Source organism: Dipodomys spectabilis, unplaced genomic scaffold (assembly GCF_019054845.1).
Source record: "Dipodomys spectabilis isolate Male_0828 unplaced genomic scaffold, ASM1905484v1 ptg000094l, whole genome shotgun sequence".
Taxonomy (NCBI): Eukaryota; Metazoa; Chordata; class Mammalia; order Rodentia; family Heteromyidae; genus Dipodomys; species Dipodomys spectabilis.
In genome coordinates this window covers 3,284,065-3,308,843 of record NW_024870771.1, presented here as the reverse complement: position 1 = coordinate 3,308,843, position 24,779 = coordinate 3,284,065, and the positions used below count along the sequence as shown (strand labels likewise).

Below are 24,779 nucleotides of genomic sequence, written 5' to 3'. Positions count from 1 at the left end.
AAACACGTAGTACCCAGATGTGATCTGACACGTTAGTTTGCTAACCCTGGATTTTTTTTTTTTAATTTAATTTTATTTTATTTGAGAACATACTGTACAGAGAGGTTACAATTACATGGGCAGGATAATGCATACATTTCTTACCAAGCATTGCAGCCTCCTCCTTTGTTTACCCTTCACCTCCCTTCCCAGCCTCCCTCCTCCCCCCCACCCAATCATACCCCCCCTCCCCCCCCACACACCCACATTGTAAAGCTGGTTTTGACATGACATTTTGTACTTCTCATTGTTGCAACAGGTCCACCTAAATCCTTAAACGACTTGTTTGTCCCCATCTCCTCCACATGTTATACTGACATCAAATATAGTGACAGCGGGGACACTGTGGGGGAGGGACATACAAAGCAACAGAGAAATAATCTTATAAATGCGTTAGAAACACATGCATGAAAGAAACAAAAACATTAAAATACATATTTAAGGGCTAACCCTGGATTTTGACTATCCCTATATATTTGAGCCAAGCTTAGATGTTTAATATTGGAAGCTCATGGAGCTTACAGCAGTTAGAGGATTTTCCTCGAGGGCTGTAGCTAATAATTACAGTAATTATAGCTTTGATATCCATAGTGGTGTTTCTTCAGTCTATAGTATCACAACATTTGTAAGTTTTATTTGTGTCTGGAAATGTTGCAAATGTGTGCTGTGAAACCTTCCTCAGTTGCTTTTCCATGCCATCCTTTCCTTTATGACTTCCTAGTATGTATTTCTTTTTATTTTCTGGCTTTAAAAAAATAACTGCGATCACACTGTATTAAAGTTACATTATAAGTTAATTTTCAGACTGCAAGTCCTCTGAGGAAAAGGACAATTTACAAAACAAACTTTCTGGAAGAAAAAATCTAATCTCAACTAGTCTGTTTCTTTTCATTTAGGTGTTGTTGGAAATATTGTAACTGCAGAAATGTCAAGGACTGGTGAGAGCAAATAGAGAGCTGTAGAAAGCAGCAGTTAGCAGTCACAGTTCTACCATCAGTTTCAGTGCTCTCCTTAGCATCACTTTTTTACAAATGGTGTGCTTTGGATTTTACAAGTATTTAATTCCACAAGTTGCATAATCCTAAAAATGCTAATCCATTCTGTGACAGTTGATGGTCTACAAATGATAGGATATACTACTTTTGATTTGAATTTATGTTTTTTGCTGGTACCAGGGCCTCACACTCCCACTCAGCTTTCTTGCTGGGCTGATGCTTCTTGAGACACCTCTCCAACTCAACATTTTTCTGATTATTTGGAGATGGAATCCTCTGAGATTTTCTGCCTAGGCTGACCTAGAACCTTGATCTTCCAGATCCCAGGAGTGAGCCAGTGGTGTTCAGCAAGACATACCATATTGGTAGTTATTTGTACAGTAGAAATAGTAAATGCTAGGATTGTGCAAGATGGTAGAAGTCTACTTTTTCTAATATCTTCTAATACAGTTATGACTAGCTGTCTTTGAATCTACAAATAATACTAATAATGCCCTATAATTTTATGCTTACAAGCTGTGATGAATAGCATTTAGTATTTGTAATCTATAGCGTAAGTACACTGCTCATTTTGTGAGCACCTTATAAAACATGAACCATGTGTCCCAGAGGCATGTGGAACTAGGCTGAAGTCTGGGTCTCTAACATAGTTGCTGCCTGTTATGCATTTATTTACTTACCTAATTTTTAAATAGTGACTTGCTTTGGCCTCCAAATCATGGTCTTTCTCCTGCTTGGTTTATAGTTGTGCTCCACTACAAGTGGCTTTCCACCCACCACTTTAATTATCATTGAAAGGGATATATCTGATTTTAGGGTGTGTGTGTGTGTGTGTGTGTGTGTGTGTGTGTGTGTGTGTGTGTGTGTGTGTGTGTGTGTGTGTGTGTGTGTGTGTGTGTGTGTGTGTGTGTGTGTGTGTGTGTGTGTGTGTGTGTGTGTGTGTGTGTGTGTGTGTGTGTGTGTGTGTGTGTGTGTGTGTGTGTGTGTGTGTGTGTGTGTGTAGAGAAAAACTGGAGAAAAGTTTTAAATGACCTTATATAAAATAGTAAACATCCCAGAAGATGAGTAAGAAAAATTGTAGTAGCCTGTCAGGTGTAATAGCCTGTCCCGGTAATCCAAGCTACAGGAAAAATGGAGATGGGAGTGAAGCAGGAGAATAAGTATGGTAGGCTCTTGTTCTGCAGTAGTATCGAAATAATACCAGGAGTGATGAGCACAGTTTAAAGGATTCATTCAATAAAGAGCAAGCAGAGGCATCCTCAGAGGGATGAGCAGCTGGATCCCGATACCTGCTGTCCCACTGCATAGTCCTGTTGCCTCTTGTCCCCTTCTTTTTCTCTCCTCCCCTCAGGCACTCTATCAGATTATGACTAGTATGTTTGAAGCAAGCCAGACCTCCAGGGCAGTAGCCGTAGGATGGCCAGCTGCCCTGGGCTCATGAGTGGTTTGTTTGAAACAGGCCAGACCCTCTTCTGGAGGGTTGCCCAAGAAAGGTGTGTTTGGTCTGAGACACATCAGGCCCCAGGCCCTCCCCTGCATGGTGGTTTGTAGGAGGGCTGGCCTGGGTTAGATGAGATCTAAGACCCTCCCCTGGGTGTTAGCCATGGTCAAGCCCTAGGTGGTGGGGGAGGGGGAAAGCTGTCCAAACTGGTTTGCTGTTGTCCTTGAGGAGGACTGAAGTTTGAGGCCAGCTCAGGCAAAAACATTAATGAGACTGTCTTCAAGGAACAAGCTTGGTATGGTGGTGGATGTCACAAGTATGCAGGAGACAGATGGAGGAAGAGGATGGTTTGAGTGGAATCTGGCAAAAAGAGACCCTCTACAAAAACTAAAATGAAAAGGGCTGGTGTAGAGCACTTAAAAAATTTAACTGTTATTATTAAGGTGATGTACAGAGGGGTTACTGTCTCATAAGTCAGTGTCACCCCTTCCTTTGGTGTCTTGCAGTTTCTTTCCCCATCTCACCCACAAGGTGTATAGACAAGTTGTATAGTTCATTTTCAACATAGTGTCTACTGAGAACCAGTGTTACATTTGTTCACCTTTTGTCCCTCCATTTCTGTGCCCTTCCTTCCCTCCTTACACCCCTAAAAGACATAAATGTGGACACAGACAAAAATCAAGAAACAAAAAAACAAAAACACCCAAACAAAAACAATTCCATCTTCACCAACAGCACAAGTGATGTAAGTGGTAGAGCACTTTTCTAGCAAGTGTAGGGATCTGAGTTCAAACTGTAGTACTGCAGAAGAAAAAAAAAAAAAGTAAAACTGGCTCTGGAAAGTGAGGAGATTGCCTGTTTTTTGGAAGCCTCAAAGCATCATGGAAAAAGGCATGCAGTGAGACTTTAGAAAAAAAAAACATTGAACTTGAAGTTAGCACGTGGTCCAGGCAGTGCAGTCACGGTCAGGGCAGCAGCTGGGGCTGGAGTCTTTGGCTGTCGCTGTCTGTGGCAGCCAGGGCCCAGAGACCTTGGCTTTCAGCAGAGGTGTCTTTTCACAGCAGCACACAGCAACATCCACTGCTTAAGTAAACTTTACCAATTACTACTGCTAGAATTAAAATTATGGGATTGTTTGTGCCTTAATCTACATGAAGTTGAAGGTACAGTATTTCATTAATTTAGTGAATTGCGGGTTTAGTTGTTGTCAGGAGTGCTTGGTAGCTGTGACATGCTCCTGATGATTCCAGTCCATCCTGGTCCTAGAGTAGCTCCTGTGTCTTACTTTTAAGATACCCTGGATAGGCACTAGTGGGTCATGCCTAATTAGCTACTCAATAGGCTGAGATCTTGAGGACTGAGTTTTAAAGCCAGCCCTCACAGAAACATTCATGAACTTCTGTGTCCAGAATATTTGATCAGAAAAAAAGCTGGTGGTGAGGCCTGGTTCAAGTGGTTCAAGAGAATTGTGCAAGCTTGAAACCTTGAACTCAGACTTTGGTACTGGCAAAATAAAAGAAAAAAAGATTAAAAGATGCTCTGGGAATTTTCACATATGTAAGATAGTGTATCTGAGCCAGGAGGTTGGGGAAGGAATGTTATAGTAAGAGTAAGAAGGAAAATTCCTGCTCTCAGATTTGACTCACACCCTTGGTTAAGGCCCTTAGTTGGGTCCAGCAGTCTCATTGTTGGTAAAACAGAAATGATAACAAAATCTCCCTCTGTTTCTCATAACCTTGTTGTGAGATTCAGCAGATAAAAGTTTTGTGAAAAAGCCTTTGTAAAATATAGCACAGTATTCAAATGTAAGGGAGCACAACTTTTATTTAGCTTTACCAAATAACAATCTGCTTTTAGAATTTTAACCATTAAATTACTAAGACATTGAAAAGTCAATATGTAGTGCATTTTACTAAATTTGAAGTCTAAATGGAAACAACTGAATTTAGTAATTTTATTTTATAATATTTATTCCAGTGTTTTACATTTTGGTAAACATGTGAGACCATAGGAAGTCCTATTAGAGAGCCATCTCTGTCTCTAGAGGGCACCAAAGGACTCAAATGTTTACCTGATTCTTGCTCTAGGTATGTATCTATGTTTTTGTTTTATTGTATTTTTTAATCAAGAATTTTTATTACTACTATTCTACCAGAGAATGCTAAAGCATTAGCTGTCTGTGAAAGAATTAGTTTAAAATTCCTAAGTATGTAGTAACTCAAATATCTCTGTAAAATTGTTTATCTAACTCCCTTCTTTTGCCAAAACTTGTTAGAACTTCACTTTCACCAGAGGTACTACTTTGATAAGTAATACTTGGCTTTAAGTAACTTAGTTACTAGAGAAAATTGAGTCCACAATAGTATGTTTTGTTAAAAGCCAAGTAATATGAATTGACAATTTTGTTTCCATTTTCACTGTAGAAAATAAAACATAATCCAGGTGGCCATGGCCTATAATACTAGCTACTCAGGAGGATGAGTTCAGAGGATCACGATTTTAATCCATTCTGGGCAGAAAAAGTCAAGATTCCATTTGCAGTTAACTAGCATTAACTCCAGTTTACTGGAGGTGTGGCTCAAGTGGTCAAATGCCAGCCATGAGCAAGTTGTATGAGGGCCTAAGTTCAACCTCTGGTACTGGCACACACACAAAAGAAGAAAGTATAACATTTTTATGGCCGATTACAAGACAGTGCTGAGCTGCATTTTCTAAATGAGACCTGGTGTAACTTCTTGGTCTGCTAGAGTTTCAAATTGACTCCTTAGCTGAATAATGTGGTAGATACTGTCCCTATATCTGAGTTATATCCCCACCATCCCAGTGTACATTCATAGTCACCTTAACCACTGCTTAAAATGGATGATTAAATGTAACACCTCAGTCTTGTTGAACTTTTACTTTGTTGGCCTCTTAATACTACATTGAGAGAGTGTCACAGTGGAGGCCAGATGAGTGCTTGGTCAGAGCACTTCTCTGGGGTGTAGTGTTGGTTATCATGTAGCTGTTCTGAACCTAGAACCACCAATCACTGATATTATGGGCATTTTACATCTCTAAGCCTCAGCTTTCTGAAGTTTAAATTGAAATTAATACTAAATCTATTTCTCAGAGCCATTTGGAGGATTAAATGAGATATATAAAGCATATAGTTGAGTACCTGATACATAGACAATACTAAAAATTATCAGCTCTTACTATTCGCATTTATTTTGACAGGAATGTATGTATCTAGATACATGATAATGTTCAAAGGAGGGTACAGTGTTTGGGGAAAATTGGCATTTTAAATTGTAGTATGCTTTCCCTCCCTGGCCTTAGTTTTAAGATTTTTCTCTAAAGTCTCCTATAATCTAAATTCTATTTTAGTAAGTGGTATTATATGATTAAATTATGTAATTACAATAGTATTTATTTTGAAATCTGAAAATTGGGTTAAAGAAGTGGGTAAGAAGTTAATTATCTTGTAGCTTTTGCTCTAGCAGAAGTTAACTGCTGTGGAACATATGCACTTCCACGTGCTTGACAGTAGTAACTAGTAATGATGATTTATAGACAGTTTTTTACAAATTTTGAAGTTGGCTATGATTTTGCATGGCTGCTGTACACTTCTGAGAGGAAGTTAGCACCTGGGTCCTACACTGAAGAAGGCAAGCTAGATCAATGGGGAGCTCCCAGCTTTGGTGTAGGTCTTTTGTATCTTTGCTGGAATTAGGAGCATAATAGCTAGAAAGCTTCAAAATAAATTAATGAATTAATCCTCATAATTTCCTAGTGAACTGTATAAGACAGTTATTTACCTTGGTTATCCTATATACTTGATATATTTCTAGGAAACCTGAGTATTTTGAAAAAATCTAATTATGTTCTTGTAAAACATGTCATAGGAACTTATCATATAGTATATAGATTATGATTCTCTGTCTCTTTTGTGTGGTGCATAGATTTCCTCCATTCATATCCCCTTCTAATCTTGTACAGGTTCATGAAGGATTCCTGGAGAGTAAAGCATTTGTTTTGAATAGTACCAATTCATCCAGTGCCTGTGAGAGAAAAACTGTCGACCTAAGGATATATATGCTTTGCTTTCTTCCATTTATAATTCTTTTGGTCTTCATTCGAGAGCTAAAGAATCTATTTGTGCTCTCATTCCTTGCCAACATTTCTATGGCTGTCAGTCTTGTGATAATCTATCAATATGTTGTTAGGGTAAGTATATTTTTAACTAAATGTCATGTATGAATAAAGCTAGTTTACTTTGAAGGTAACAGTGCTGATGTGCAAAAACTGGTGCTTTGATGGATCACAGTGACTGAGCAGTGACTTGATTTTCTTTTGAGGGTTATTATTAACTAGAAATGTGTATGAGTAAGCACAGGGTTTGTAGTCGGGTCTGGTTTTATACTCCACCAGATATAAGGATCAGTCACAAGGTGTATTGAGTGTGTGTGTGTGTGTGTGTGTGTGTGTGTGTGTGTGTGTGTGTGTGTGTGTGTGTGTGTGTGTGTGTGTGTGTGTGATTTTCTGTTACTTGTAAACTTTGATTTGCTCCCCCAGCTTTAGTCCACTGCCTCTCTGCAGGCAAGTAACTGCGTTATCTCAGTGTGTGCAGCACCCTAACTGATTTTATTGTCCCCAGTCTGGAGTTTTTTACGTAACTTCCTTAAAATAATCTCTGGGGAATTCTGAAAATTTCAGTTTTTTTAAAAGCATATTTGTAAGATTGTTTCTGTATGTGTTTGTGCATTTTTTCTGTGTGACTTTCATTTTCCAAAGGGGCCAGTGAGCCTAAAAACATTGAGAACCTTTGTTTGATTCCTTATCCAGTGCTACTTAAGATACTGCTTTCAAGGTAATGTTGGTCAAGTCTCCATTAACAATTCATTGCAAACTTTTGGTAGGCCAGGTTTTATTTTTCCCCTTTGAATTCCCTCATTCTCTCTCACAGCACCTAAGAGGAAAGAGAGACTCACTTAGTCTGGGGTTCATGACCCCTTAGCTGAATATGTAGGATTTAGTGGATCAGGAAAGGCCACTCCCTGGATGAGAGAGCAGAGGAGCCCAGAAATAGCATCCTGCTTGTCTTTAGTCTTAGTTTAGTAATACCCAGTGTTCTATACCTTTAGGGACCTTTCATCATCAGCCTAGGGTGGTTTAGTCATATTTTACCTTCACAATGCATAACACACACAAGGTACTCCATGCCTTTCCATTCCCCATATTGCCTTTGTGCTTTTATACTTGAGCTGCTTTGTATATAAGCTTTCCTTAGCTTTGAATTCTACACCTAGTTAGGCTGAGAATACAGGAACATGGGGCACTAGGGACCAGACCTGGAATGTCTGAAAGAAGCAGCCTTGGGGAGCCAGAGTCTTGAAGATGTGCTGTTTGTGAGTGTGTGCAGATGCAGATTGTGCAAGCTGGAACTAAGGCTGTGGGCCAGGGATAAGTAATCAATCAGAGTCTATTTACATGTAGATAAAGGTGGTTGAAAACTAAGCACTGAATCCAGAAGATCCCTTGGATCTTCTGAGCAGCAGAGCTAAGGGAGAAAGCCCTTTAGGAAAGAGGTATCTTTGAGAACTGGAAGAGCAGTGACAGGAGGATGCAGACAACTATGGTGGGCAGTAACTGACAGTGTGGCTCTTGGCTCAGACCCAAGCATGTCTGTACCTTTCCTGTTGTAACAGGAGCCATACCTGGGGCATGCAGCCTGGGGCTGGCAGCTGGGAACAGATACTCAGCATTTTCTCTGAGGGAGTGTTGGGGCATGAGGGCAGCAGCTGCTGTGGCCGTGAAACCCTTGCAGCCCAGTCATGTCGAGCACAGGGTGCTTGGCATGTTTATCCAAAGACACACTCACTTGCATAATCCATACTTATTGCTGTGAAGCTCAGGACAGTATGGTTTTGCTCTTTCATTTTAAGTGGTTTAAAATAAGTCATAGTGTAAATTTTCTTCCTTTCTGCAGAACATGCCAGATCCCCACAATCTTCCAATAGTGGCTGGTTGGAAAAAATACCCACTGTTTTTTGGTACTGCTGTATTTGCTTTTGAAGGCATAGGAGTGGTAAGAATTGGCATTTCTTATTAATCTCCTAGGTCAACATCAGGACTATATAGACAAATGATATAAAGTACATGCTTTCCATTTTGTTTTAGTTGGCTTTATTTCTATAACATGATTTCCCGATGGACTTGGTAGTTCTTCCTCAAACTAGTTAGCTTACTCAGATATCTCCTCTAATTGTTTTTCTTCATGTGTAAATAATAATGTTAGACTAGGTGATTTTAATCATTTTGTTATGGCAATTTTCAAACCTATTCATAATTTTGAATACTGTAATGAACTCGTATGTAAGTATTATACAGTTTCAAAAAATCAACTCAGCCAATTCTGTACTGTCTATATCCCACATATTCAACTACATTTCAAATGCAGTATATTGTAGTCTGGATTATTTTAGAGAATTTAAATAGTTACTGTTATATAAAAGTCAAATACAGATTTTCCCTTAGATAAATGCATATCATGTTTATTTTGAAGAACACAAGTTATCAAAAGGCTAATGCCAAGAGAGACAAGCCTCCTGAGTTTCCTGGGATCTTAAGTATTTACATTCAAGGTGTGCACAGTTTATTTAGAGCTTAGAATTAGTAGATGAATATTGATGTTTAATCTATTCCAGAGTTGGATGATTTGACACTGTCAGCATCTGTCCATATGAACTGCAGACAGATCAAAGAAATGTTTTTATACTATTTTACTTGGAGATTTCTTCTCTGAGTTCTTTAGAGAATTTTCAGCTCCAGTTGTTACTATTATAGACAAAACTGCTGACTTTAGTTTCTGTCTTCAGTAAGTTCTAGTATCTCATCAATTATTTGGCATTTCCAGCTAAGTGTTGTTTCCCTGACATCTCAAATTCAGCAACTCCAAAGTTCAGCGCATACATTCTCATCCAAACCATTTTCATGTTCTCATTTCCCCTGTTCTTTCACCTTTACTTTTCATTGCTTAAGCATGAAACATTGGAGTAGATTCTTTTTAGTCTGTTTTAGTTCCCTATGTCAGCCAGTTATTCATGTTTCTTGGAGTCTATTCCGTGTAGAAGATTACATATATACAACACCTACAGTGCTGCAGCACAGCAAGAGGCTGTGCTCACTTCTCTTTTGCTGGCTGTATTGGCACCATTCTGCTCCAGATTGACATCCTGTACTCTGCTGTTCTTCACTAGAAACTAGTGATTCTGTGTGGAACCTGGTTGCTCTTGAGCAAGGGGCTCAAGTGGGCTGTGTGAGAGGGTATCCCTATGCTTTAGAATAATACCATATTTCAAAACATTATTAAATAAATGATATTTATATTACACAATGTCTTTTATTATGTAAGATTATATGTCCAAACCCACTGAGGATTAATTTTTTTTATTTTGATAGTAGTAAGCAATTAGTCTTTGCTTACTACTTTAAAAGTTTTATTTTTTACACAAAGTTATTTATTGGTCTTATTCATATTGACAGATAGTAGTTACTGCTGGGTAGATATGGGAGCAGTTGGAGATGCGTGTGTGGGTTAATAGACACAAATGCATTTCCTAGTTCTCCCTGAAACTACCATAGCTGAGTGATCACGGTGAACTTGCCAGTGGTAAACAATGAAGATTGCATGTTGGATAAGAAGGGCATCCCCTGTGAGGTATTCCCTTCCCCAAAACCTACCATCCCAGTCTATTCACAGGAGAGCATTTGATAGACCAAAGTTAGAAGGACAATATGTAAAACAGCTTACTAATAATATTGCTCAAACAAATATCAGGATAATGAGCAACAAGGGAAGATTGAGAAAGAACCACCAAATAGAGGAATCAAGTGCAGTGTGGTATTCTGAATGGGACACTGAACAGATAAAGGAACATTAGTGGAACAACTAATGCAATCCAAATGAAGGTTTTTTGTACTTTTTTTTATTGTAAAAATACTGTACAGAGCTGTTACTGTTACTTGAGCAAGGTAATGAGTACATTTCCTCTCAAGCATTGTTGCTTCCTCCTTTGTTTTTCCCCTATCATCCCTTCCCCAAATGAAGTTTTAAGTTTAGTTAGTCATGTACCAATGTTGGTTCATAGTTGTAACAAATGTAACATGATAACAAATATTAAAAGCAGGCAAAGTTGTGTCGGGGTATATGAGAGCTCTCTGTTACCTTTCTAACTGTTATGTAAATAGAAAATTATTCTAAAATAAAAAAGTTATTTAAAAAACAGGGTGTAACAATGAAAAAAATTTAAATCTAGAAAAAAACCCGGCAAGTTTGCCTGCTAGGAGCAGATTTTCAGATCTTAAGAATTTAACAATGTGTACTATAGAAAAATAGCACATAGACAATATTTTAATTAATACATGTATTGTTTTAAAAGAAGGATTTTACATCTAGACTAGACCGATTTGTCTACATAAGAGACACTGTATCATTCTTATTCTGAAATACTTGCATCCTGTTCCTGTTTTATTTTAGGTCCTTCCTCTGGAAAACCAGATGAAAGAATCCAAACGTTTTCCCCAGGCATTGAATATTGGCATGGCTATTGTCACAGCTTTGTATGTTACACTGGCTACTTTGGGATATATGTGTTTTCGTGATGAAATCAAAGGCAGCATAACTTTAAATCTTCCCCAGGATGTGTGGTACGTGGAGATGAGCTTCTAAATTCTAGTTCATATATTTTGTGAATGTAATTTACCAATATTTGAATTTCATACTTGAATTTTTTTATTTAAACTTGTGGAATCTCACTGTGATTTATTGAAGTAACTAGATTTTTTTTATAATTCTCAAGGAAAAACCATCTATGAATTCATGAATCTTTGTGAGATGTTTTAAGAAAGGATCTTACAAATAAGTTGTACCAAATTTCAATCAACCCTAAAAGCAAAATACGCATTATTTTAGTAATAACACACATTAATCTTTTCAAAAAAACGAATACCTGTATTTGCTCTCAAAAAGGCAAGCATGCTGGGTTTCTGATGAGACGTCCCATCATTTTATGGCTCTCTTTGTTTTCTGGTCAACTTTAGACTGTGTACCTCTAATCCTTTCGTAGTCTAGTTGGGACTCATAGATAATGTAGTGTTGTGTCTTAGTACTTTGTTTAATATGGAAGCCATGTTAACCTAAATGAAACAATATGTAAGGTTCTTTCTTCAGGAGTTAGTCTTTGGAAATTTCAAAAAGGTATTGTTAGTGAATACTCACCTTTAAAATGGAATGTAGTACCTTAGTTTTGATAAATGCAAAGATTAAGTGCTAAATTGCTGATTTAATTAATGCCATTCTACTTCAGCTACTTTAGCTATGTGGATAGATTCTGTGAATGTCTCACAGGGCAGTGAGAACCAGCAACAGTAGGAATGACACTTTCTGACTGACTTCCTGATGGGAATCAGAAATTATCTCTCCTAAGTGATTTTCACTAGAAGTGAAAGCCTGCAAAATGTATCCCAAGAAGCAACAAGAATCTGAGAAAATAAGAAAGCAAGTTAAGAGAAATAGTTCCTTTTAAGAAATTTATATTGGTTAATTCCTTGCCACTGTGGAGATAGGATTTGTGTGGCTGATAATCTTATTTTTTTTGGCCTCTGTAGCTGTAGGACTGTTAAATTCCTATGGTCATAACTAAGCACCTAAAACAATAGTGATACCTGTTGCAACAATGAGAAGTACAAAATGTCATGTCAAAACCAGCTTTACAATGTCGGTGGGGGGGGGGGAGGGAGGGTATGATTGGGTGGAGGGGGAGGCTAGGAAGGGAGGTGAAGGGTAAACAAAGGAGGAGGCTGCAATGCTTGGTAAGAAATGTACGCATTATCCTGCCCATGTAATTGTAACCCCTCTGTACAGTATGTTCTCAAATAAAATAAAATTAAATTAAAAAAAAATAAAACAATAGTGATGACTATATGGGAATAGAGTTGATAGTCTCTGTAAAGTGACTTTTGGAATAGAGTAATCCTGGGATTGTATGTATATTGTTCTTCTGAATAGGCTTCTGGTGTTTAACTCAGGAGGCTTTGGAAAGTGAAGGGTGTGTTACTTTTCAGCTGAGCTTGAAAGACAACAATTGTCATAAAGGAATCCTGGGCAAGTAGTTGTGTCTACCAGTTCTGAAGCTGTAAGACCTTTTGATGCCAAGTTGATTTATACTTTTGGCATTATAAGGGTTATTGCTTCAAGAAAAGTATAGATTAGAGAAGCATCATTTTTTGTGTGTGTTGGTCCTGGGGCTTGACCTCAGGGCTTGGGCATGGTCCCTGAGCTGCTTTTGCTCAAGGCTGGTGCTCTGTCACTTGAGCCACAGTTCCACTTCTGACTTTTTGCTGGCTGATTGGAGATGTGAGTTTCATGGACTTTTCTGCCCAGGCTGGCTTTGATTTGTGATCCTTAGATCTTAGCCTCCTGAGTGGCTAAGGATTACAGCACCTGACTTCTGAGGCATCTTTTTAAATAACTATTTATGAGTAATAGTGCTCAATGAATTTTGCTTTTAAAGTAAGAGTATAATTTGAAGGTGATAATGAAGTAAATGTGAAATTCTGAGCTTAGAGCATTAGCAGTTCAAGTGCAGAGGGTCTGCTCCCTCCCTATAACCTGGACAATGCCTAATGCCTGGGAGGCTTAATGCAGTTCTCACATGACCACTTCTGGTCCTAGTCAAGTAATGCTATAACAGTACTGTTTTCCCAAAAAAAGTAATGGTTAGCTTTCTGTTATTGTAACAAGTGTCTGAGTCAACAAACTTATAAAGTAAAAAAAGTTGATTGTGGCTTGGATCACTATAGGTTTCAGACCATGAATAGTTGTCTGTTGCCTTGAACTTGTGGTTAGGGCAGCTCATCATGGCAGAAGCACATGACAGAGAAAAGCTTGACCCTCACCTCCATGGGGAAGTGGAAAACCTGATCAGAAGGGGATTGAGTTCCCCTGCACTGTAGGACTGTTAAATTACTAGTCACTAAGCACTTAAGCACACTGTGTGTCCCCTAAAAGTAGAACTTCCACATACCCTTCATTCCTCCCTGTAACCTCAAGACCTCCCCTAGGCTTCCCTCTTAAAGATTCCACAAATTCCCCAAACCCCAAGCTGGGCAGTAGGCTCTTACACCGACCACTGGGAGATGGTCACACAAACCATAGCAATAACTCAATTATAGAGGGAAGAGAACAATCCCTTGGGGGCAGAACCCCAGATGACCTGCTTTCAGCATAGCATCAGTTTGTGTTCTGTATTTACAAATTCATCTTCTGCATTCTACTTCATAATAGCTGCATTGTTTTTATAAACATATTTTCCACCCAAAATAAAGAACTTTGAATAATTTGAACTTCACAAAGATCTACCACACTTAGACTACAGTTTTTAGAACCCCTAGCACACTACCATACACTGGAGGGACATACACACACACACACACACACACACACACACACACACACACACACACACACACACACACACACACACACACACACACACACACACACACACACACACACACTCAGAGAAAACACAGTTTGAGTACAAGGAGAATAAGCATGAGGAGGAAACAGCCTGCTTCAATACTGGCTCTCAGATATCTGTGCAAATAAATTTGTGATGGGCTCAGTAACACAGGCTGAAACATGTTCCTTTTCATAAAGATTGATTTGAAGACTTGTTCCATTGAGTTGTACGTAGATAGTGTGTTTTCATACAACATCAGGTTCTGACATATTACTGGGTATTACTTTAACTTTTAGATTTCTTAGCAGCATGGAGGTTCTAGGTGGGAAAAGTGTATAGGATTGATTTGAAAGAGGGCTGGGAAGGCGGCTCAGTGGTAGAGCGCTTGCCTTGCATGCTTGAGGCCCTGGTCAATTCCTCAGCACCACATAAGCAGAAAAAAAAAAAAGCTGCAGGTGGCGCTGTGGCTCAAGTGGTAGAGTTGCTACCTTGAGCTGAAGAGCTGAGGGACAGCACCCGGACCCAGAGTTCAGGCCCCACGACTGGACCCCCCAAAAAAAAATTAAAAAAAAGAAAGAGACATAGAGAGGATGAGGAAGGGCATGTGCAGTTGTGGAAGCTGGCAGCAGAGCTGTTAAGTATTGCCTTAAATTGTGCTTGGGAGTGAATACTGCATCATAGAATGTTTTCGTTTTGCTTCAACTCTTCTAATGGTAAGATGAAGGTACCTTTTAGTTTCAAAGGAAGATTAAAGGTATGGGAGATCAGGAACTATTGAGTAGTGTTGGTCTAACAAATTCTGGAGAGGACAGGAAATAGCTAATGGTATTTGTATCTGTATTTTAAGGGCCCCTGGTATTGGTATATCCCATGGTAGGAACAAAGACCTTCCTTTTTAGTTTCATTTGATTCGAAACACTGAGCTACAAAGTGCTAAGTTTCCTTCGAAGAGATAGTAACCTAACCCTTCTATTTCCAACTGGTATAGGGTAATATATATAATTTAGAGAACTTTGTAAGATGAAGCCTTATCAGATGGCATGATATTTCTGCAGCTTAAGGACACGCCCGATAAGGTTTTCAAGCAAGGAGAAATAAAATTCAGAATCAATATGTTTTTTTTTCTACACACAGATCACTGAGATTATGATTCAGGATTTCGAAGACATACAGATATGCTACATCCTTAAAAAGAAAGTTGAAGCAACATTAGTTCTTTGTGGAGCTGGTCATCATCTTACAACACTGGCTTAGCCCTAATTAAAATCTTTCCAACGATATGTTACAAACATTTGTGTGCCAGGCTTGTGAGCTGTCTATATATCATCTACAGATTTCATTAGTGGAGGGTCAGTTAGTGTTTTCATTTATGTTTTTTAACCCAGTACATTCTATCCTAAGTTTATGTTCTCGATTTCTTATTTATAAAAATAAACAAGAGGAGATGTAGACTACAAAATGTAGACTAAGAAAGACTAATTTCTGATTTTTTTCAACAGGTTGTATCAGTCAGTGAAAATTCTATATTCCTTTGGCATTTTTGTGACGTATTCAATTCAGTTCTATGTTCCAGCAGAGATTATTATCCCTGGAGTCACATCCACATTTCACACTAAGTGGAAGAAAATCTGTGAATTTGGGATAAGATCCTTCTTGGTTAGTATTACTTGTAAGTATCACTATATATTTATATCATACTAAATTTCCTATTGCATTTCTTAACATGAAATTTCATTCTTTGAACATTTTAAAAACTCTTTTATGCACCCAGATCTCTGTAGATGACATGATATCCTTTTTATAATAATTGTGTAGTGAATATTTATAGTGACTAAACTTAAACTGCCAGCTTTGACTTCCTTTTTTTGTACATGTGAGCTATTTATATTCTGGATCAGCCTAAAATATATATACTCTTCTTTTTCTACTAGTAACACTGTCAAGTCAAACTCCTCAGGCCATTTGGGGAATAGCAGTATCCTTCGCTTCTATTTTTAAAGATGGCCCTATGTCACTGAAATTAAACTAATACATGGTATAAAAGTATTTGGTAGAGCTTGGTGCTGGGGGCTAATGCCTATAATCAGGAAGCTGAGATTTAAGGTTCATGTTTTGAAGCCAGTCTGGGCAAGAAAATTCCTGAGACACTTACCTTAGTGAATCACCAAAAAGCTAGAAGTGGGGCTGGGTTCAAGCGGTAGAGCACCAGGCTTGAGTAGCAAAGCTAAAGTATAGTGCTCAGGCCCTGATTTCTAGCCTTAGTATTGGCACACATAAATATATGCACAAAAGTGTTAGATATATAAAAATGTAGTACAGAAATACCAATTTTACATTGTATTCATCTTACATGGATTCAACAATAGTAGTTTCCTTGATTCATTAGTGATAGCTCAGATTATTAAAAAATATCAATGAGGAAAACTGGATATTGCAAAAGGAAAATGGTTTTGGTTGGCAAAGTTCTGGTTATGCTTATCTGGCCTCATAAAATGACTGTGTGTGATGAAATATGAAAGGTCATAATTGTGTTTGAGAGTTAGGCTTTAAATTCCCTAGAGAAAATGTTATGTTGTAACAAGCATCTTTTCAACAGACAACTACTTTATAAACACTTCTCCTTTTGAATATCAGTTTCTTCAGAATCAGTTATTATATTTGTAAAGGGTTATTTGGCTTCAGTCCTAGGTACAAAGATAGATTTATAATTTCAAAACAGTTCGTTATAGCTTTAGCTTTCATGACAGTTTGAATACAACATAATAACTTCAGCTCCTGTGAGAAATTCAGTGGAACTTAGGTACAAAATAATTTCAGATAGGCCTGGAAAAGTCTGAGAAGTCACACAGGGGAAGGAAAACGGAAAAGTAACAAGAAACCAGTAGACCAAAAACTAAGGCTGAATTACATGTTGGCGAGGGTACACAGTTTGTATTGGAGCACATTGGCTGCTTTTTGTTTTTTTTTTGTTATATATGAATATTTTTACACTATATACACACAACTCTGAGTCCATGATTCCTCACAGGCCTCCACTGCATAACACTGCCTCTCCTTTATTCGTCTGCTATAAACTGTCAATTTCTCTCTAGTCCAGGTTTGCACTCTACATTTGTACAGCCATTTCCTTTTGCTTTGTTCCATTTCTAGCCTTTGTCTTTCACTAGGCTTTCTGTGAGGTATCTGTGTATACATGTAAGTTTAATTTATTCTTTTTGTAATTCAAACTTTTCATTAATTAAATTTATCAGAAGTGGAGCTGGGATGGTGGCTCAGTGGTAGAGCGCTTGCCTTGCATGCTCGAGGCCCTGGGTTCGATTCCTCAGCACCACATAAGCAAAAAGAAAAAAGCCGGAAGTGGCGCTGTGGCTCAAGTGGTAGAGCGCTAGCCTTGAGCTGAAGAGCTGAAGGACAGCACCCAGGCCCAGAGTTCAGGCCCCATGACTGGACCCAAAAAAAAAAAAAAATTTATCAGAAGTGTTTTTAGTGTATCTTGTAAAGTGTCTCCTTAGGTCCCTGTTTGTCTGCTTTGTTGTCTGGTTGTTTTCTGTGAAACCTTTATTTCATTGGATTTGGATATTCCTAGTATTTCTGTAATGTGTTCTACTTTGGATATTCCTAGTATTTCTGTGATGTGTTCTACCATTTTGAAGACCTTTTTGGTTTTATCTTTTGGGAATCTGTGATCTTCCTAAAAAACAGTTCGCTCTGTTCTTGGTTGACTAGGCAGCTCATGTTCTGATCCTTTGTTGAGATTTAGTTATCTGGGCCCACGGCTTCTTGTAGGGATAGGAGTGAAGATGTAGAATTCAGTTGTGGTTGGAGCTCCACTGTTAAAATTTGTCTATCAGTTGGAAGTATTGAGGTTGTAAAGGTAAGGTGGGGGTGTAAAGGGGTCATTTTCCAGACTTGTGTATGAGTGAGAGAGGTATAAGTTTATGGAAGAATTAAAAGAGAAAAGAACGAAGAGAGGACAGGGAGTGAGTGCAAGGGAGAAAAACTTTGCATTCTACACTGAAGAAGGAAGTAGAGTAGAGAGAAATTGGGTCAGACACCCTGTGCCCTAATGTTGTCTACTCTAAAAAGCCTAAGTCTATTGCTGACACTCTTCTAATTATACCTCTATTTTTGAACAGAGAAAGGCAATATGGAGAATAGGATATTGTGTGTGTGTATATATAACAAACAACACACACATACATATCTGTATCGATCTGTCTATCAATCTATATCTCAAGCCATCAGATAAATAATCTCAGAACATTCAACTGAGTTGTAAAAAATGAAGGAGAGAAGAAAGAAAAACAAAAAGGTGCTTTTTACTCAGTATGTCAGAAATATGAGCGGCCCCTTGATGCAGTTTCTATAGGATTGGGGTTGTGGTGTTTCCCTCAGTGATCAGCAGCCTCCTCTAAGCCCCAGTGAAGTCCTCACTAGAGCAAGTGGACTCTGACTGCTGTTGCAACTGTGCAGATTTTCCCTGTGACACAGGCAGAGTTGGAGGACTTAACCATTTTTAGGAGTCTTTCCTGGTATGGGGGCCAGTCCAACACCTGGTGTTGCTTTCCCAGGTATCTTCCTAGGTAAGTGCAGCTGCTAGGGGCGCTGCTGTCCACAGGCTGGAGGTTTTGGGTTTTAGGATTTCTGGGATTTGCCATTCCCTGGAGACAGGGAACATGGCTTTTTCCCAGGAGCTGGAGAAGGTGTGGAGGGGAAGAGCTTACTTCTTTGCCCTCTCCAAACAGGGCCCTCTTTGGGCAGGGGAACTAGTCCAGTTACTCTGGGTCACCACAGAAGCTAGTCTCTCCAGGGAGGGGTTCCTTATGGGGTTCTTAGGGTTCCCTGAGTTTGTGTTGAGGTGGCCATCAGCATCCTTGTAAGATGTTCCTACATCTGCATTTGGCGATCTTGTGAGCCTTTTCTTGCTTTTTTTGTCCCAGCTGTAGCTCTTCAGGAGCATTGCTATCTGTGCTGGACCGGACTCAGCACACTGCACAGCTGTGTAGGAGGGGTTACCTTGCTGCAGCATATCTTTGCTGACTTCAGTCATTGCATGCCTGCGGTATAAATCCTTTGCTAGAGTGTGTATCTTGTTTGTTTCTAGTCTGATGGGTGTGGCCCTCTTGAGGTGAAGTGTGTGCTCAGACCCTACATCTATGTTTAGTCAGAGACAACTGGGGTGTTTCCCTGTAGCTGCTTCACCATCTTCTGCCTATCATTTCCTGGCTGTTGTTTTTAGTGGCAGCTCCAACCCATGAATAATAAGCCATTCCATCAGTAATTTAAAGGACAAATTGGAGAAGACTATGAGTCTTGGTTTTATACTTCTGTGAACAGACTTTTGGTAGTATCAAGATAAAGGCATGAAAGCAACAGACCAAAACATAATGCTTTGCAAGAAATCTTGCTCACAATAATGGCATAGGGGCATATACATTAAAGGTGTCGTACAGAGGGGTTACTGATTATTCAGGTTGTATAATCATGACCAGTTACAAAAGCAGAAGTTGACACATTACGGTGCCCCTAAGTAATCTCTAGATCATATGCTAACTTTTCAGTTTTATCATTGCTATTCCTTTCTGATCTAAGAAGGAATCTAGGTTGCACTTGAATTTAGTTCTCATGCCTTCTAATCTTGATGCTCCTTTTCTTTCTTGGCCTTGATACTTTTGAAATGCCAGTAGTTTTGGTAGAATTTCCTTCAGTTTGAATTTGTCTGATGTCTTCTCATCATTAAAGCTATTTTTTTCAAAGATAGAATCTCACTATTCCAAGTGGTGTGTATGCACAGCATGTCTGGTTTAATTAAAGTTAGGAATTTTTAACAAGAATTCCACAGGACTGATAATATACACCACCATGTCTTGTTGATGCAACCCAATCCTCCCCACCCCCCCACCCCCACCAAAGTTGTAAAGTTCATTTTCAAAGTAATGACTTGTACATCTCATTGTTGCAATGGGTCTGTGGGTGGTTTTTATCTTTCATAGTTAAAAGTATCTTTTGGGGAAATGTGTTTAGATTGAAGATGTACTGATCTTACCTCTTGTGGATGCTGGGGTGGAGTCAGGCCTTGAACATGCTGGGCAGGTATTCTTTCACTGAATGTCACGCCCAGCTTTTTTGTTTTTTGTTTTTTGGTTTTTTTTTTAAGTCATGGGGCTTTAACTCTGGGTCTGGGAACTGTCCCTGAGCTCTTCAGCTCAAGGCTAGCACTCTATCACTTGAGCCACAGCACCACTTCTGGTTTTCTAGTGGTTTATTGGAGATAAAGAATCTCACAGACTTTCTTGTCCGAGCTGGCTTTGAACTGTGATCCTTAGCTCTCAGCCTCCTGAGTAGCTAGGATTATCAGTATGAGCCACTGGCACCTGGCTTGTTTTTTGTTTTTTTTTTTTGAGACAGGGTCTCAGGTTGTTTCTGATGTTGCAGTTCTCCTACTTTAGTCTCCCTGGTCTGGGATACTTATAGTTATGAGCCACTATGCCCAGCTAAACTAATTTTTTACCACTGATTTTAGCATTCCTCAATGACTTTTTCTGCCCATTAATTACAGTGGATTTTTGCTTAATAATGATTTTCAGTTTCCATGGCTGTGTGTGTGTGTGTGTGTGTGTTTGTGTGTGTGTGTGTGTGTGTGTGTCAGCCAGAACTGGAGCTTGAACTAAAGGCCTTAGCTCTCCCTTAGCTTTGATTTTCAGTTTCCGCGTGTGTGTGTGCGTGCGTGCGTGCGTGCGTGTGTGTGTGTGTGCCAGAACTGGAGCTTGACCTAAAGGCCTTAGCTCTCCCTTAGCTTTTTCCATTCTACTACTTGAGCCACAGTTTCACTTTTGGCTTTGTGATGGTTAACTGGAGATGAGTCTCACTGACTTTTCCTGCATGGGCTGGTTTCTAACCATGAACCCCAGATCTCAGCTTCTTAAGTAGTTAGGAGGCCTGATGTACCAGTGCCCTTTTTAATATGGATTGATTGGGATTCTACTGTGAATATTCATGCCTTCTGTCCTAGTATTGATATTGAACCACCTTGTTTGTGTCTTGTGAGATGATCTATATAGCAGGCAGAGTAATGCAAATGCTTTGGAAATAAATCATTCAAACTTAGTGCAAATAAAGGACAGGCTATTCACTTGAGAAACTTCGTTCACAGGTGAAATTCCTGTTTAAGTTTCTTTGTTGTCTTTGTTTAGCTCAGAGCAAAACCTGTCAGATTTTCCTAGGAGCAAGGGTTATTATCTGCTTCCATTAATTACTTCTTGAAAAGATTACATTTAATTTTCATGTGAGTGCCAGACATTTAAACTCAGTATGCCTGCCTCTTTGTTTTCTAGGTGCAGGGGCCATTCTCATTCCTCGCTTGGACATTGTGATCTCCTTTGTGGGGGCTGTGAGCAGCAGCACGCTGGCCCTCATCCTGCCGCCTCTTGTTGAAATCCTCACATTTTCAAAGGAGCATTACAATATATGGATGGTCCTAAAAAATTTGTCCATAGCGTTCACTGGAGTGGTAGGCTTCTTATTAGGTACATATGTAACTGTTGAGGAAATTATTTATCCTACTCCCACAATTATAGCTGGAAATTCACAAAGTCCCTCTCTTAATTTGAGTTCAATTTGCTTTACACCAGGTTTTAAGTAGTATAGTCAAAGAAATGAGTCTTCTACTCTTACCTCCACTCTGAAAATCGAAGAACCAGTAAAATGCGTTGCCCTGCATTTCTAAATAGTACCAAACACCTATTTCATAAGAGTAGCAAATGGTGACAGAGTTGTGGTTTATACAATAGCTATGCATTCTTAAAATTAGCTTTGCAACTAAAAAAAATTATAAAGTCTACAAATTCAAAGAATAAAAATATTCTTAATTCCACAAGAAACACTGAAAGATTTGGCTTTCTTCCCCATAATTTTCTTTTACCACCCAGTTGAAAAGCTGCAGGGGTTTAACAATAGGGGATTAAATAAGGGCTTAGGTGTATATACATACGCGTGTGTATGTATAGCACGTGTTTGTCCAGACCATCCAGTGAACAGCAGAGTGAACTTGTTGTGTGAGGTAATGGGTTATGCATCTCTATGATGACAGTGCGTGGGACTGGGCCTGCAGCAACAAACCATGTTATCCGTATCAGAAAGCCCACAACCAGAATTATTTTTCTGCTATACTGAAGCAGTATGCAGTTTGGATTCTAATCAGGAAGCACTGAGCAAGATCCTAGCTTGGTGTTTCGGTCATGATTGAGAGGACTTTTAAGGTTTCTCCACTACACATCCCTTATTTATCACTGGAGGAAATGGAGTCCCAGAAAGGTCAAGCAGCTGGATTAGGACCGTTCACCCCAATATCAAGGAACCCTATTTTCAAACTCTGAAGCTACAATTTTTTCATTTTCCATATTGTATCCAATAATAAGAACAAATTATGCTTAGCTTAATTTTAATATGGAATCTATTTAATTACACATTATAACCTCACAATGTAAAGAAAGGAGAGTAGTGGTGGACCCCATGTTTTCCACGGGACAGCTTCTGGCATTCAGCCCAGCCACCACACCGCCTCAGCTGCCCTGTGCTCCTTCCCTTTTTGGGGGTTGTAGGGACCATCTTCCATAATGGCAGAAAGTAGATGCTGTGACAAAACTGAGGATTTGTGCGCTCCTTCCTGCCTTGGGACTTTCCTTATCAGAGTCTCATTGATCTGCATGTGCAGGGTACGAGCACTGTGAAATGAATGCTGAAGAAAAATAGAAACAGCAAAACATTCTCTAATCAAAACTGGGACACTCCAGCATCTTACATCCATCCTACATTCATCCTTGGCTTTCAAGTGCATTTATTAACCAGCACAGAAATCTCATTGGATGGAGAAAATGAAAATTACTAAGTCTGAAACATTAGAATAGGATTGTCTACAGATTTTTTAATTCACAGTTTAGAATTTGACTTTTTATTCATCCTGGTAATACTCTAATGTGTAATACCATGAAAATACCATTAAGTTCACTGTATATATCCTCTATTTTTGTATGTAAATGTTAACTTATTCAACTTTTTTTTGCTTACATTATTAACTCATCATCAGGTGTGAGCCTGAAGATATATCAGAAGCTTTATTTTGGTACAGATTCATAAGAATCAAAACATTTTTTAAAACATCAACATTAGGTATTAACTGCCATATTTTATATCAAATCTGTTACATTGCATCTGTAGTTACACTAAAAGATGTGGAAAAGCTAATCTTTAAACTTAACAGTATAGTCTGGAATCTAAGAATAAACTAAAAGTTTTAAAATTTTATAATATGAAATTAATTAAAAATTATTTAATAGAGTGAATTTTTTGTCAGCTGCTTTCACATGTCTGTGTGTTAAAATTATCTTTGTACTTTGACCTGTTATTTATTTCCTTATGGAATTAAGCAAGTGCAGTGGTATCTTCAATAGTTGTTCTAGCAATAAGTACAATCTGAATTTAGCACACTCAAGTCTTAAGTGTTGTCATCAGCCAGGCTTTTGTAGGCAGTAAAGTACTGCATTAGCATCTAGCTTTAGCTCACTAAGTGATCCCTGGTGCTGTGTCAGAATTTAGTTTTAGACTCACTGTGTGATTCCATGCTGCAGTACAAGAAAAGGTAGATATGCAGAAAGGAAGAAAATACTTTTAATTATTCACAAGAAACAGTATTTAGATGCAAAGTCTAACTATACTCTTATTTTAGGACAAATGACATTTATCAGCTATTTTCCTCTGATGTTTAGTTTTAATGAATCATACCATTTTCTAAAATGTTTGCAGAAGGTATTTTTGCTCCTGCAGGTGTTGCTTTTTCTTTTGGGTCTGGAGAATGAGTGATTGTGTCCCTCAGGTTTTCTGTCTTCTCTGTTTTGATCCAGAAAGTTGTGACTGCAGTAACCTTTGCTGCCATGGTGGTGGTCTTGTCTCAGTGCTGAGAACCACGTGCTTGGCTGCTTAGAGTGAGGAGGGCTGTGCTCACACAGGTGGTTGGAGTGAGGAGGGCTGTGCTCACCAAGGTGCCTGTGCCCAGTGTGAAGCCCAGTTTCACTGTCCACTTGTCAAACACCAGATCTTTTCCTCATGTGGCCAGGTTTCTTCACAAAGAAATGAGGGATTTTTCTCCATCAGAGAGCAGTTTACTGGGTCTTATAAAAGAAAACAAATGCCATGCTAGCAAATGCCACATTGTGTTTTAGTTCTTTGCAGTGAGTTTGTTAAAACCAGTTCTGATGCTGTCTTGGACAGAGCATTGTCGTAAGCAGTTTGTGATAGCATTTGTGTTGTAAGTTTTCTGACAGGTGTGTGCTTGCTTAGAATTTTCATAATATTTGCTTTTCAAAGTACTGTCAACTATGAAATTTCTGTATCAGTGCTGTTCCTAGCTATGGGGAGCATAGAACTTGCTTTCCTTAGCTGTTGTTTCTCTGCTATCAGTGTCAGTACAGCACCTGAGGAGTATGCATGGCAGCAAACACCCTGACACCTGGATCTTGGCCTTCCCTCTCCTCACTTAAAAGGGAACAGAATAGAGTTATGAAAGTAATCAAATTATTTCATACCAATGGCCAATGAGTATTAGTCTGTTAGGGAATAAAATAATTTGGTTAAAATAACGGCATTGATAATTCAGAGTGATAGCTTTTTAAACAAAATTTTGTGCTGGTCCTGGGATTTGAACTTATGGCCTAAGCTCTGTCTCTGAGCTTTTATGCACAAGGCTAGTACTTTACTACTTGAGCCAAAACTCTGCTTCCAGCTTTCTGGTGGTTTATTGAA

The 24,779-nt window shown here is 38.8% G+C and overlaps 1 protein-coding gene across 3 annotated transcripts in view; it reads left to right on the top strand.

Annotated features, from left to right (window-relative positions):
• Window positions 1–23,283, top strand: part of Slc36a4 (solute carrier family 36 member 4) — a 43,417-nt gene extending 20,134 nt beyond the window's left edge. For 2 of the 3 annotated variants that reach the window (XM_042685253.1, XM_042685255.1), the window contains 5 exons: window positions 6,457–6,684; window positions 8,447–8,545; window positions 10,997–11,166; window positions 15,482–15,651; window positions 21,317–23,283. In XM_042685253.1, the coding sequence (XP_042541187.1) occupies window positions 6,457–6,684; window positions 8,447–8,545; window positions 10,997–11,166; window positions 15,482–15,651; window positions 21,317–21,624 (975 nt within the window). In that variant the 3' untranslated portion in view covers window positions 21,625–23,283. The remainder of the gene's footprint in view (window positions 1–6,456; window positions 6,685–8,446; window positions 8,546–10,996; window positions 11,167–15,481; window positions 15,652–21,316) is intronic. The other variant, XM_042685254.1, reaches the window with a different exon arrangement.
• Window positions 23,284–24,779: the final 1,496 nt, after the last annotated feature.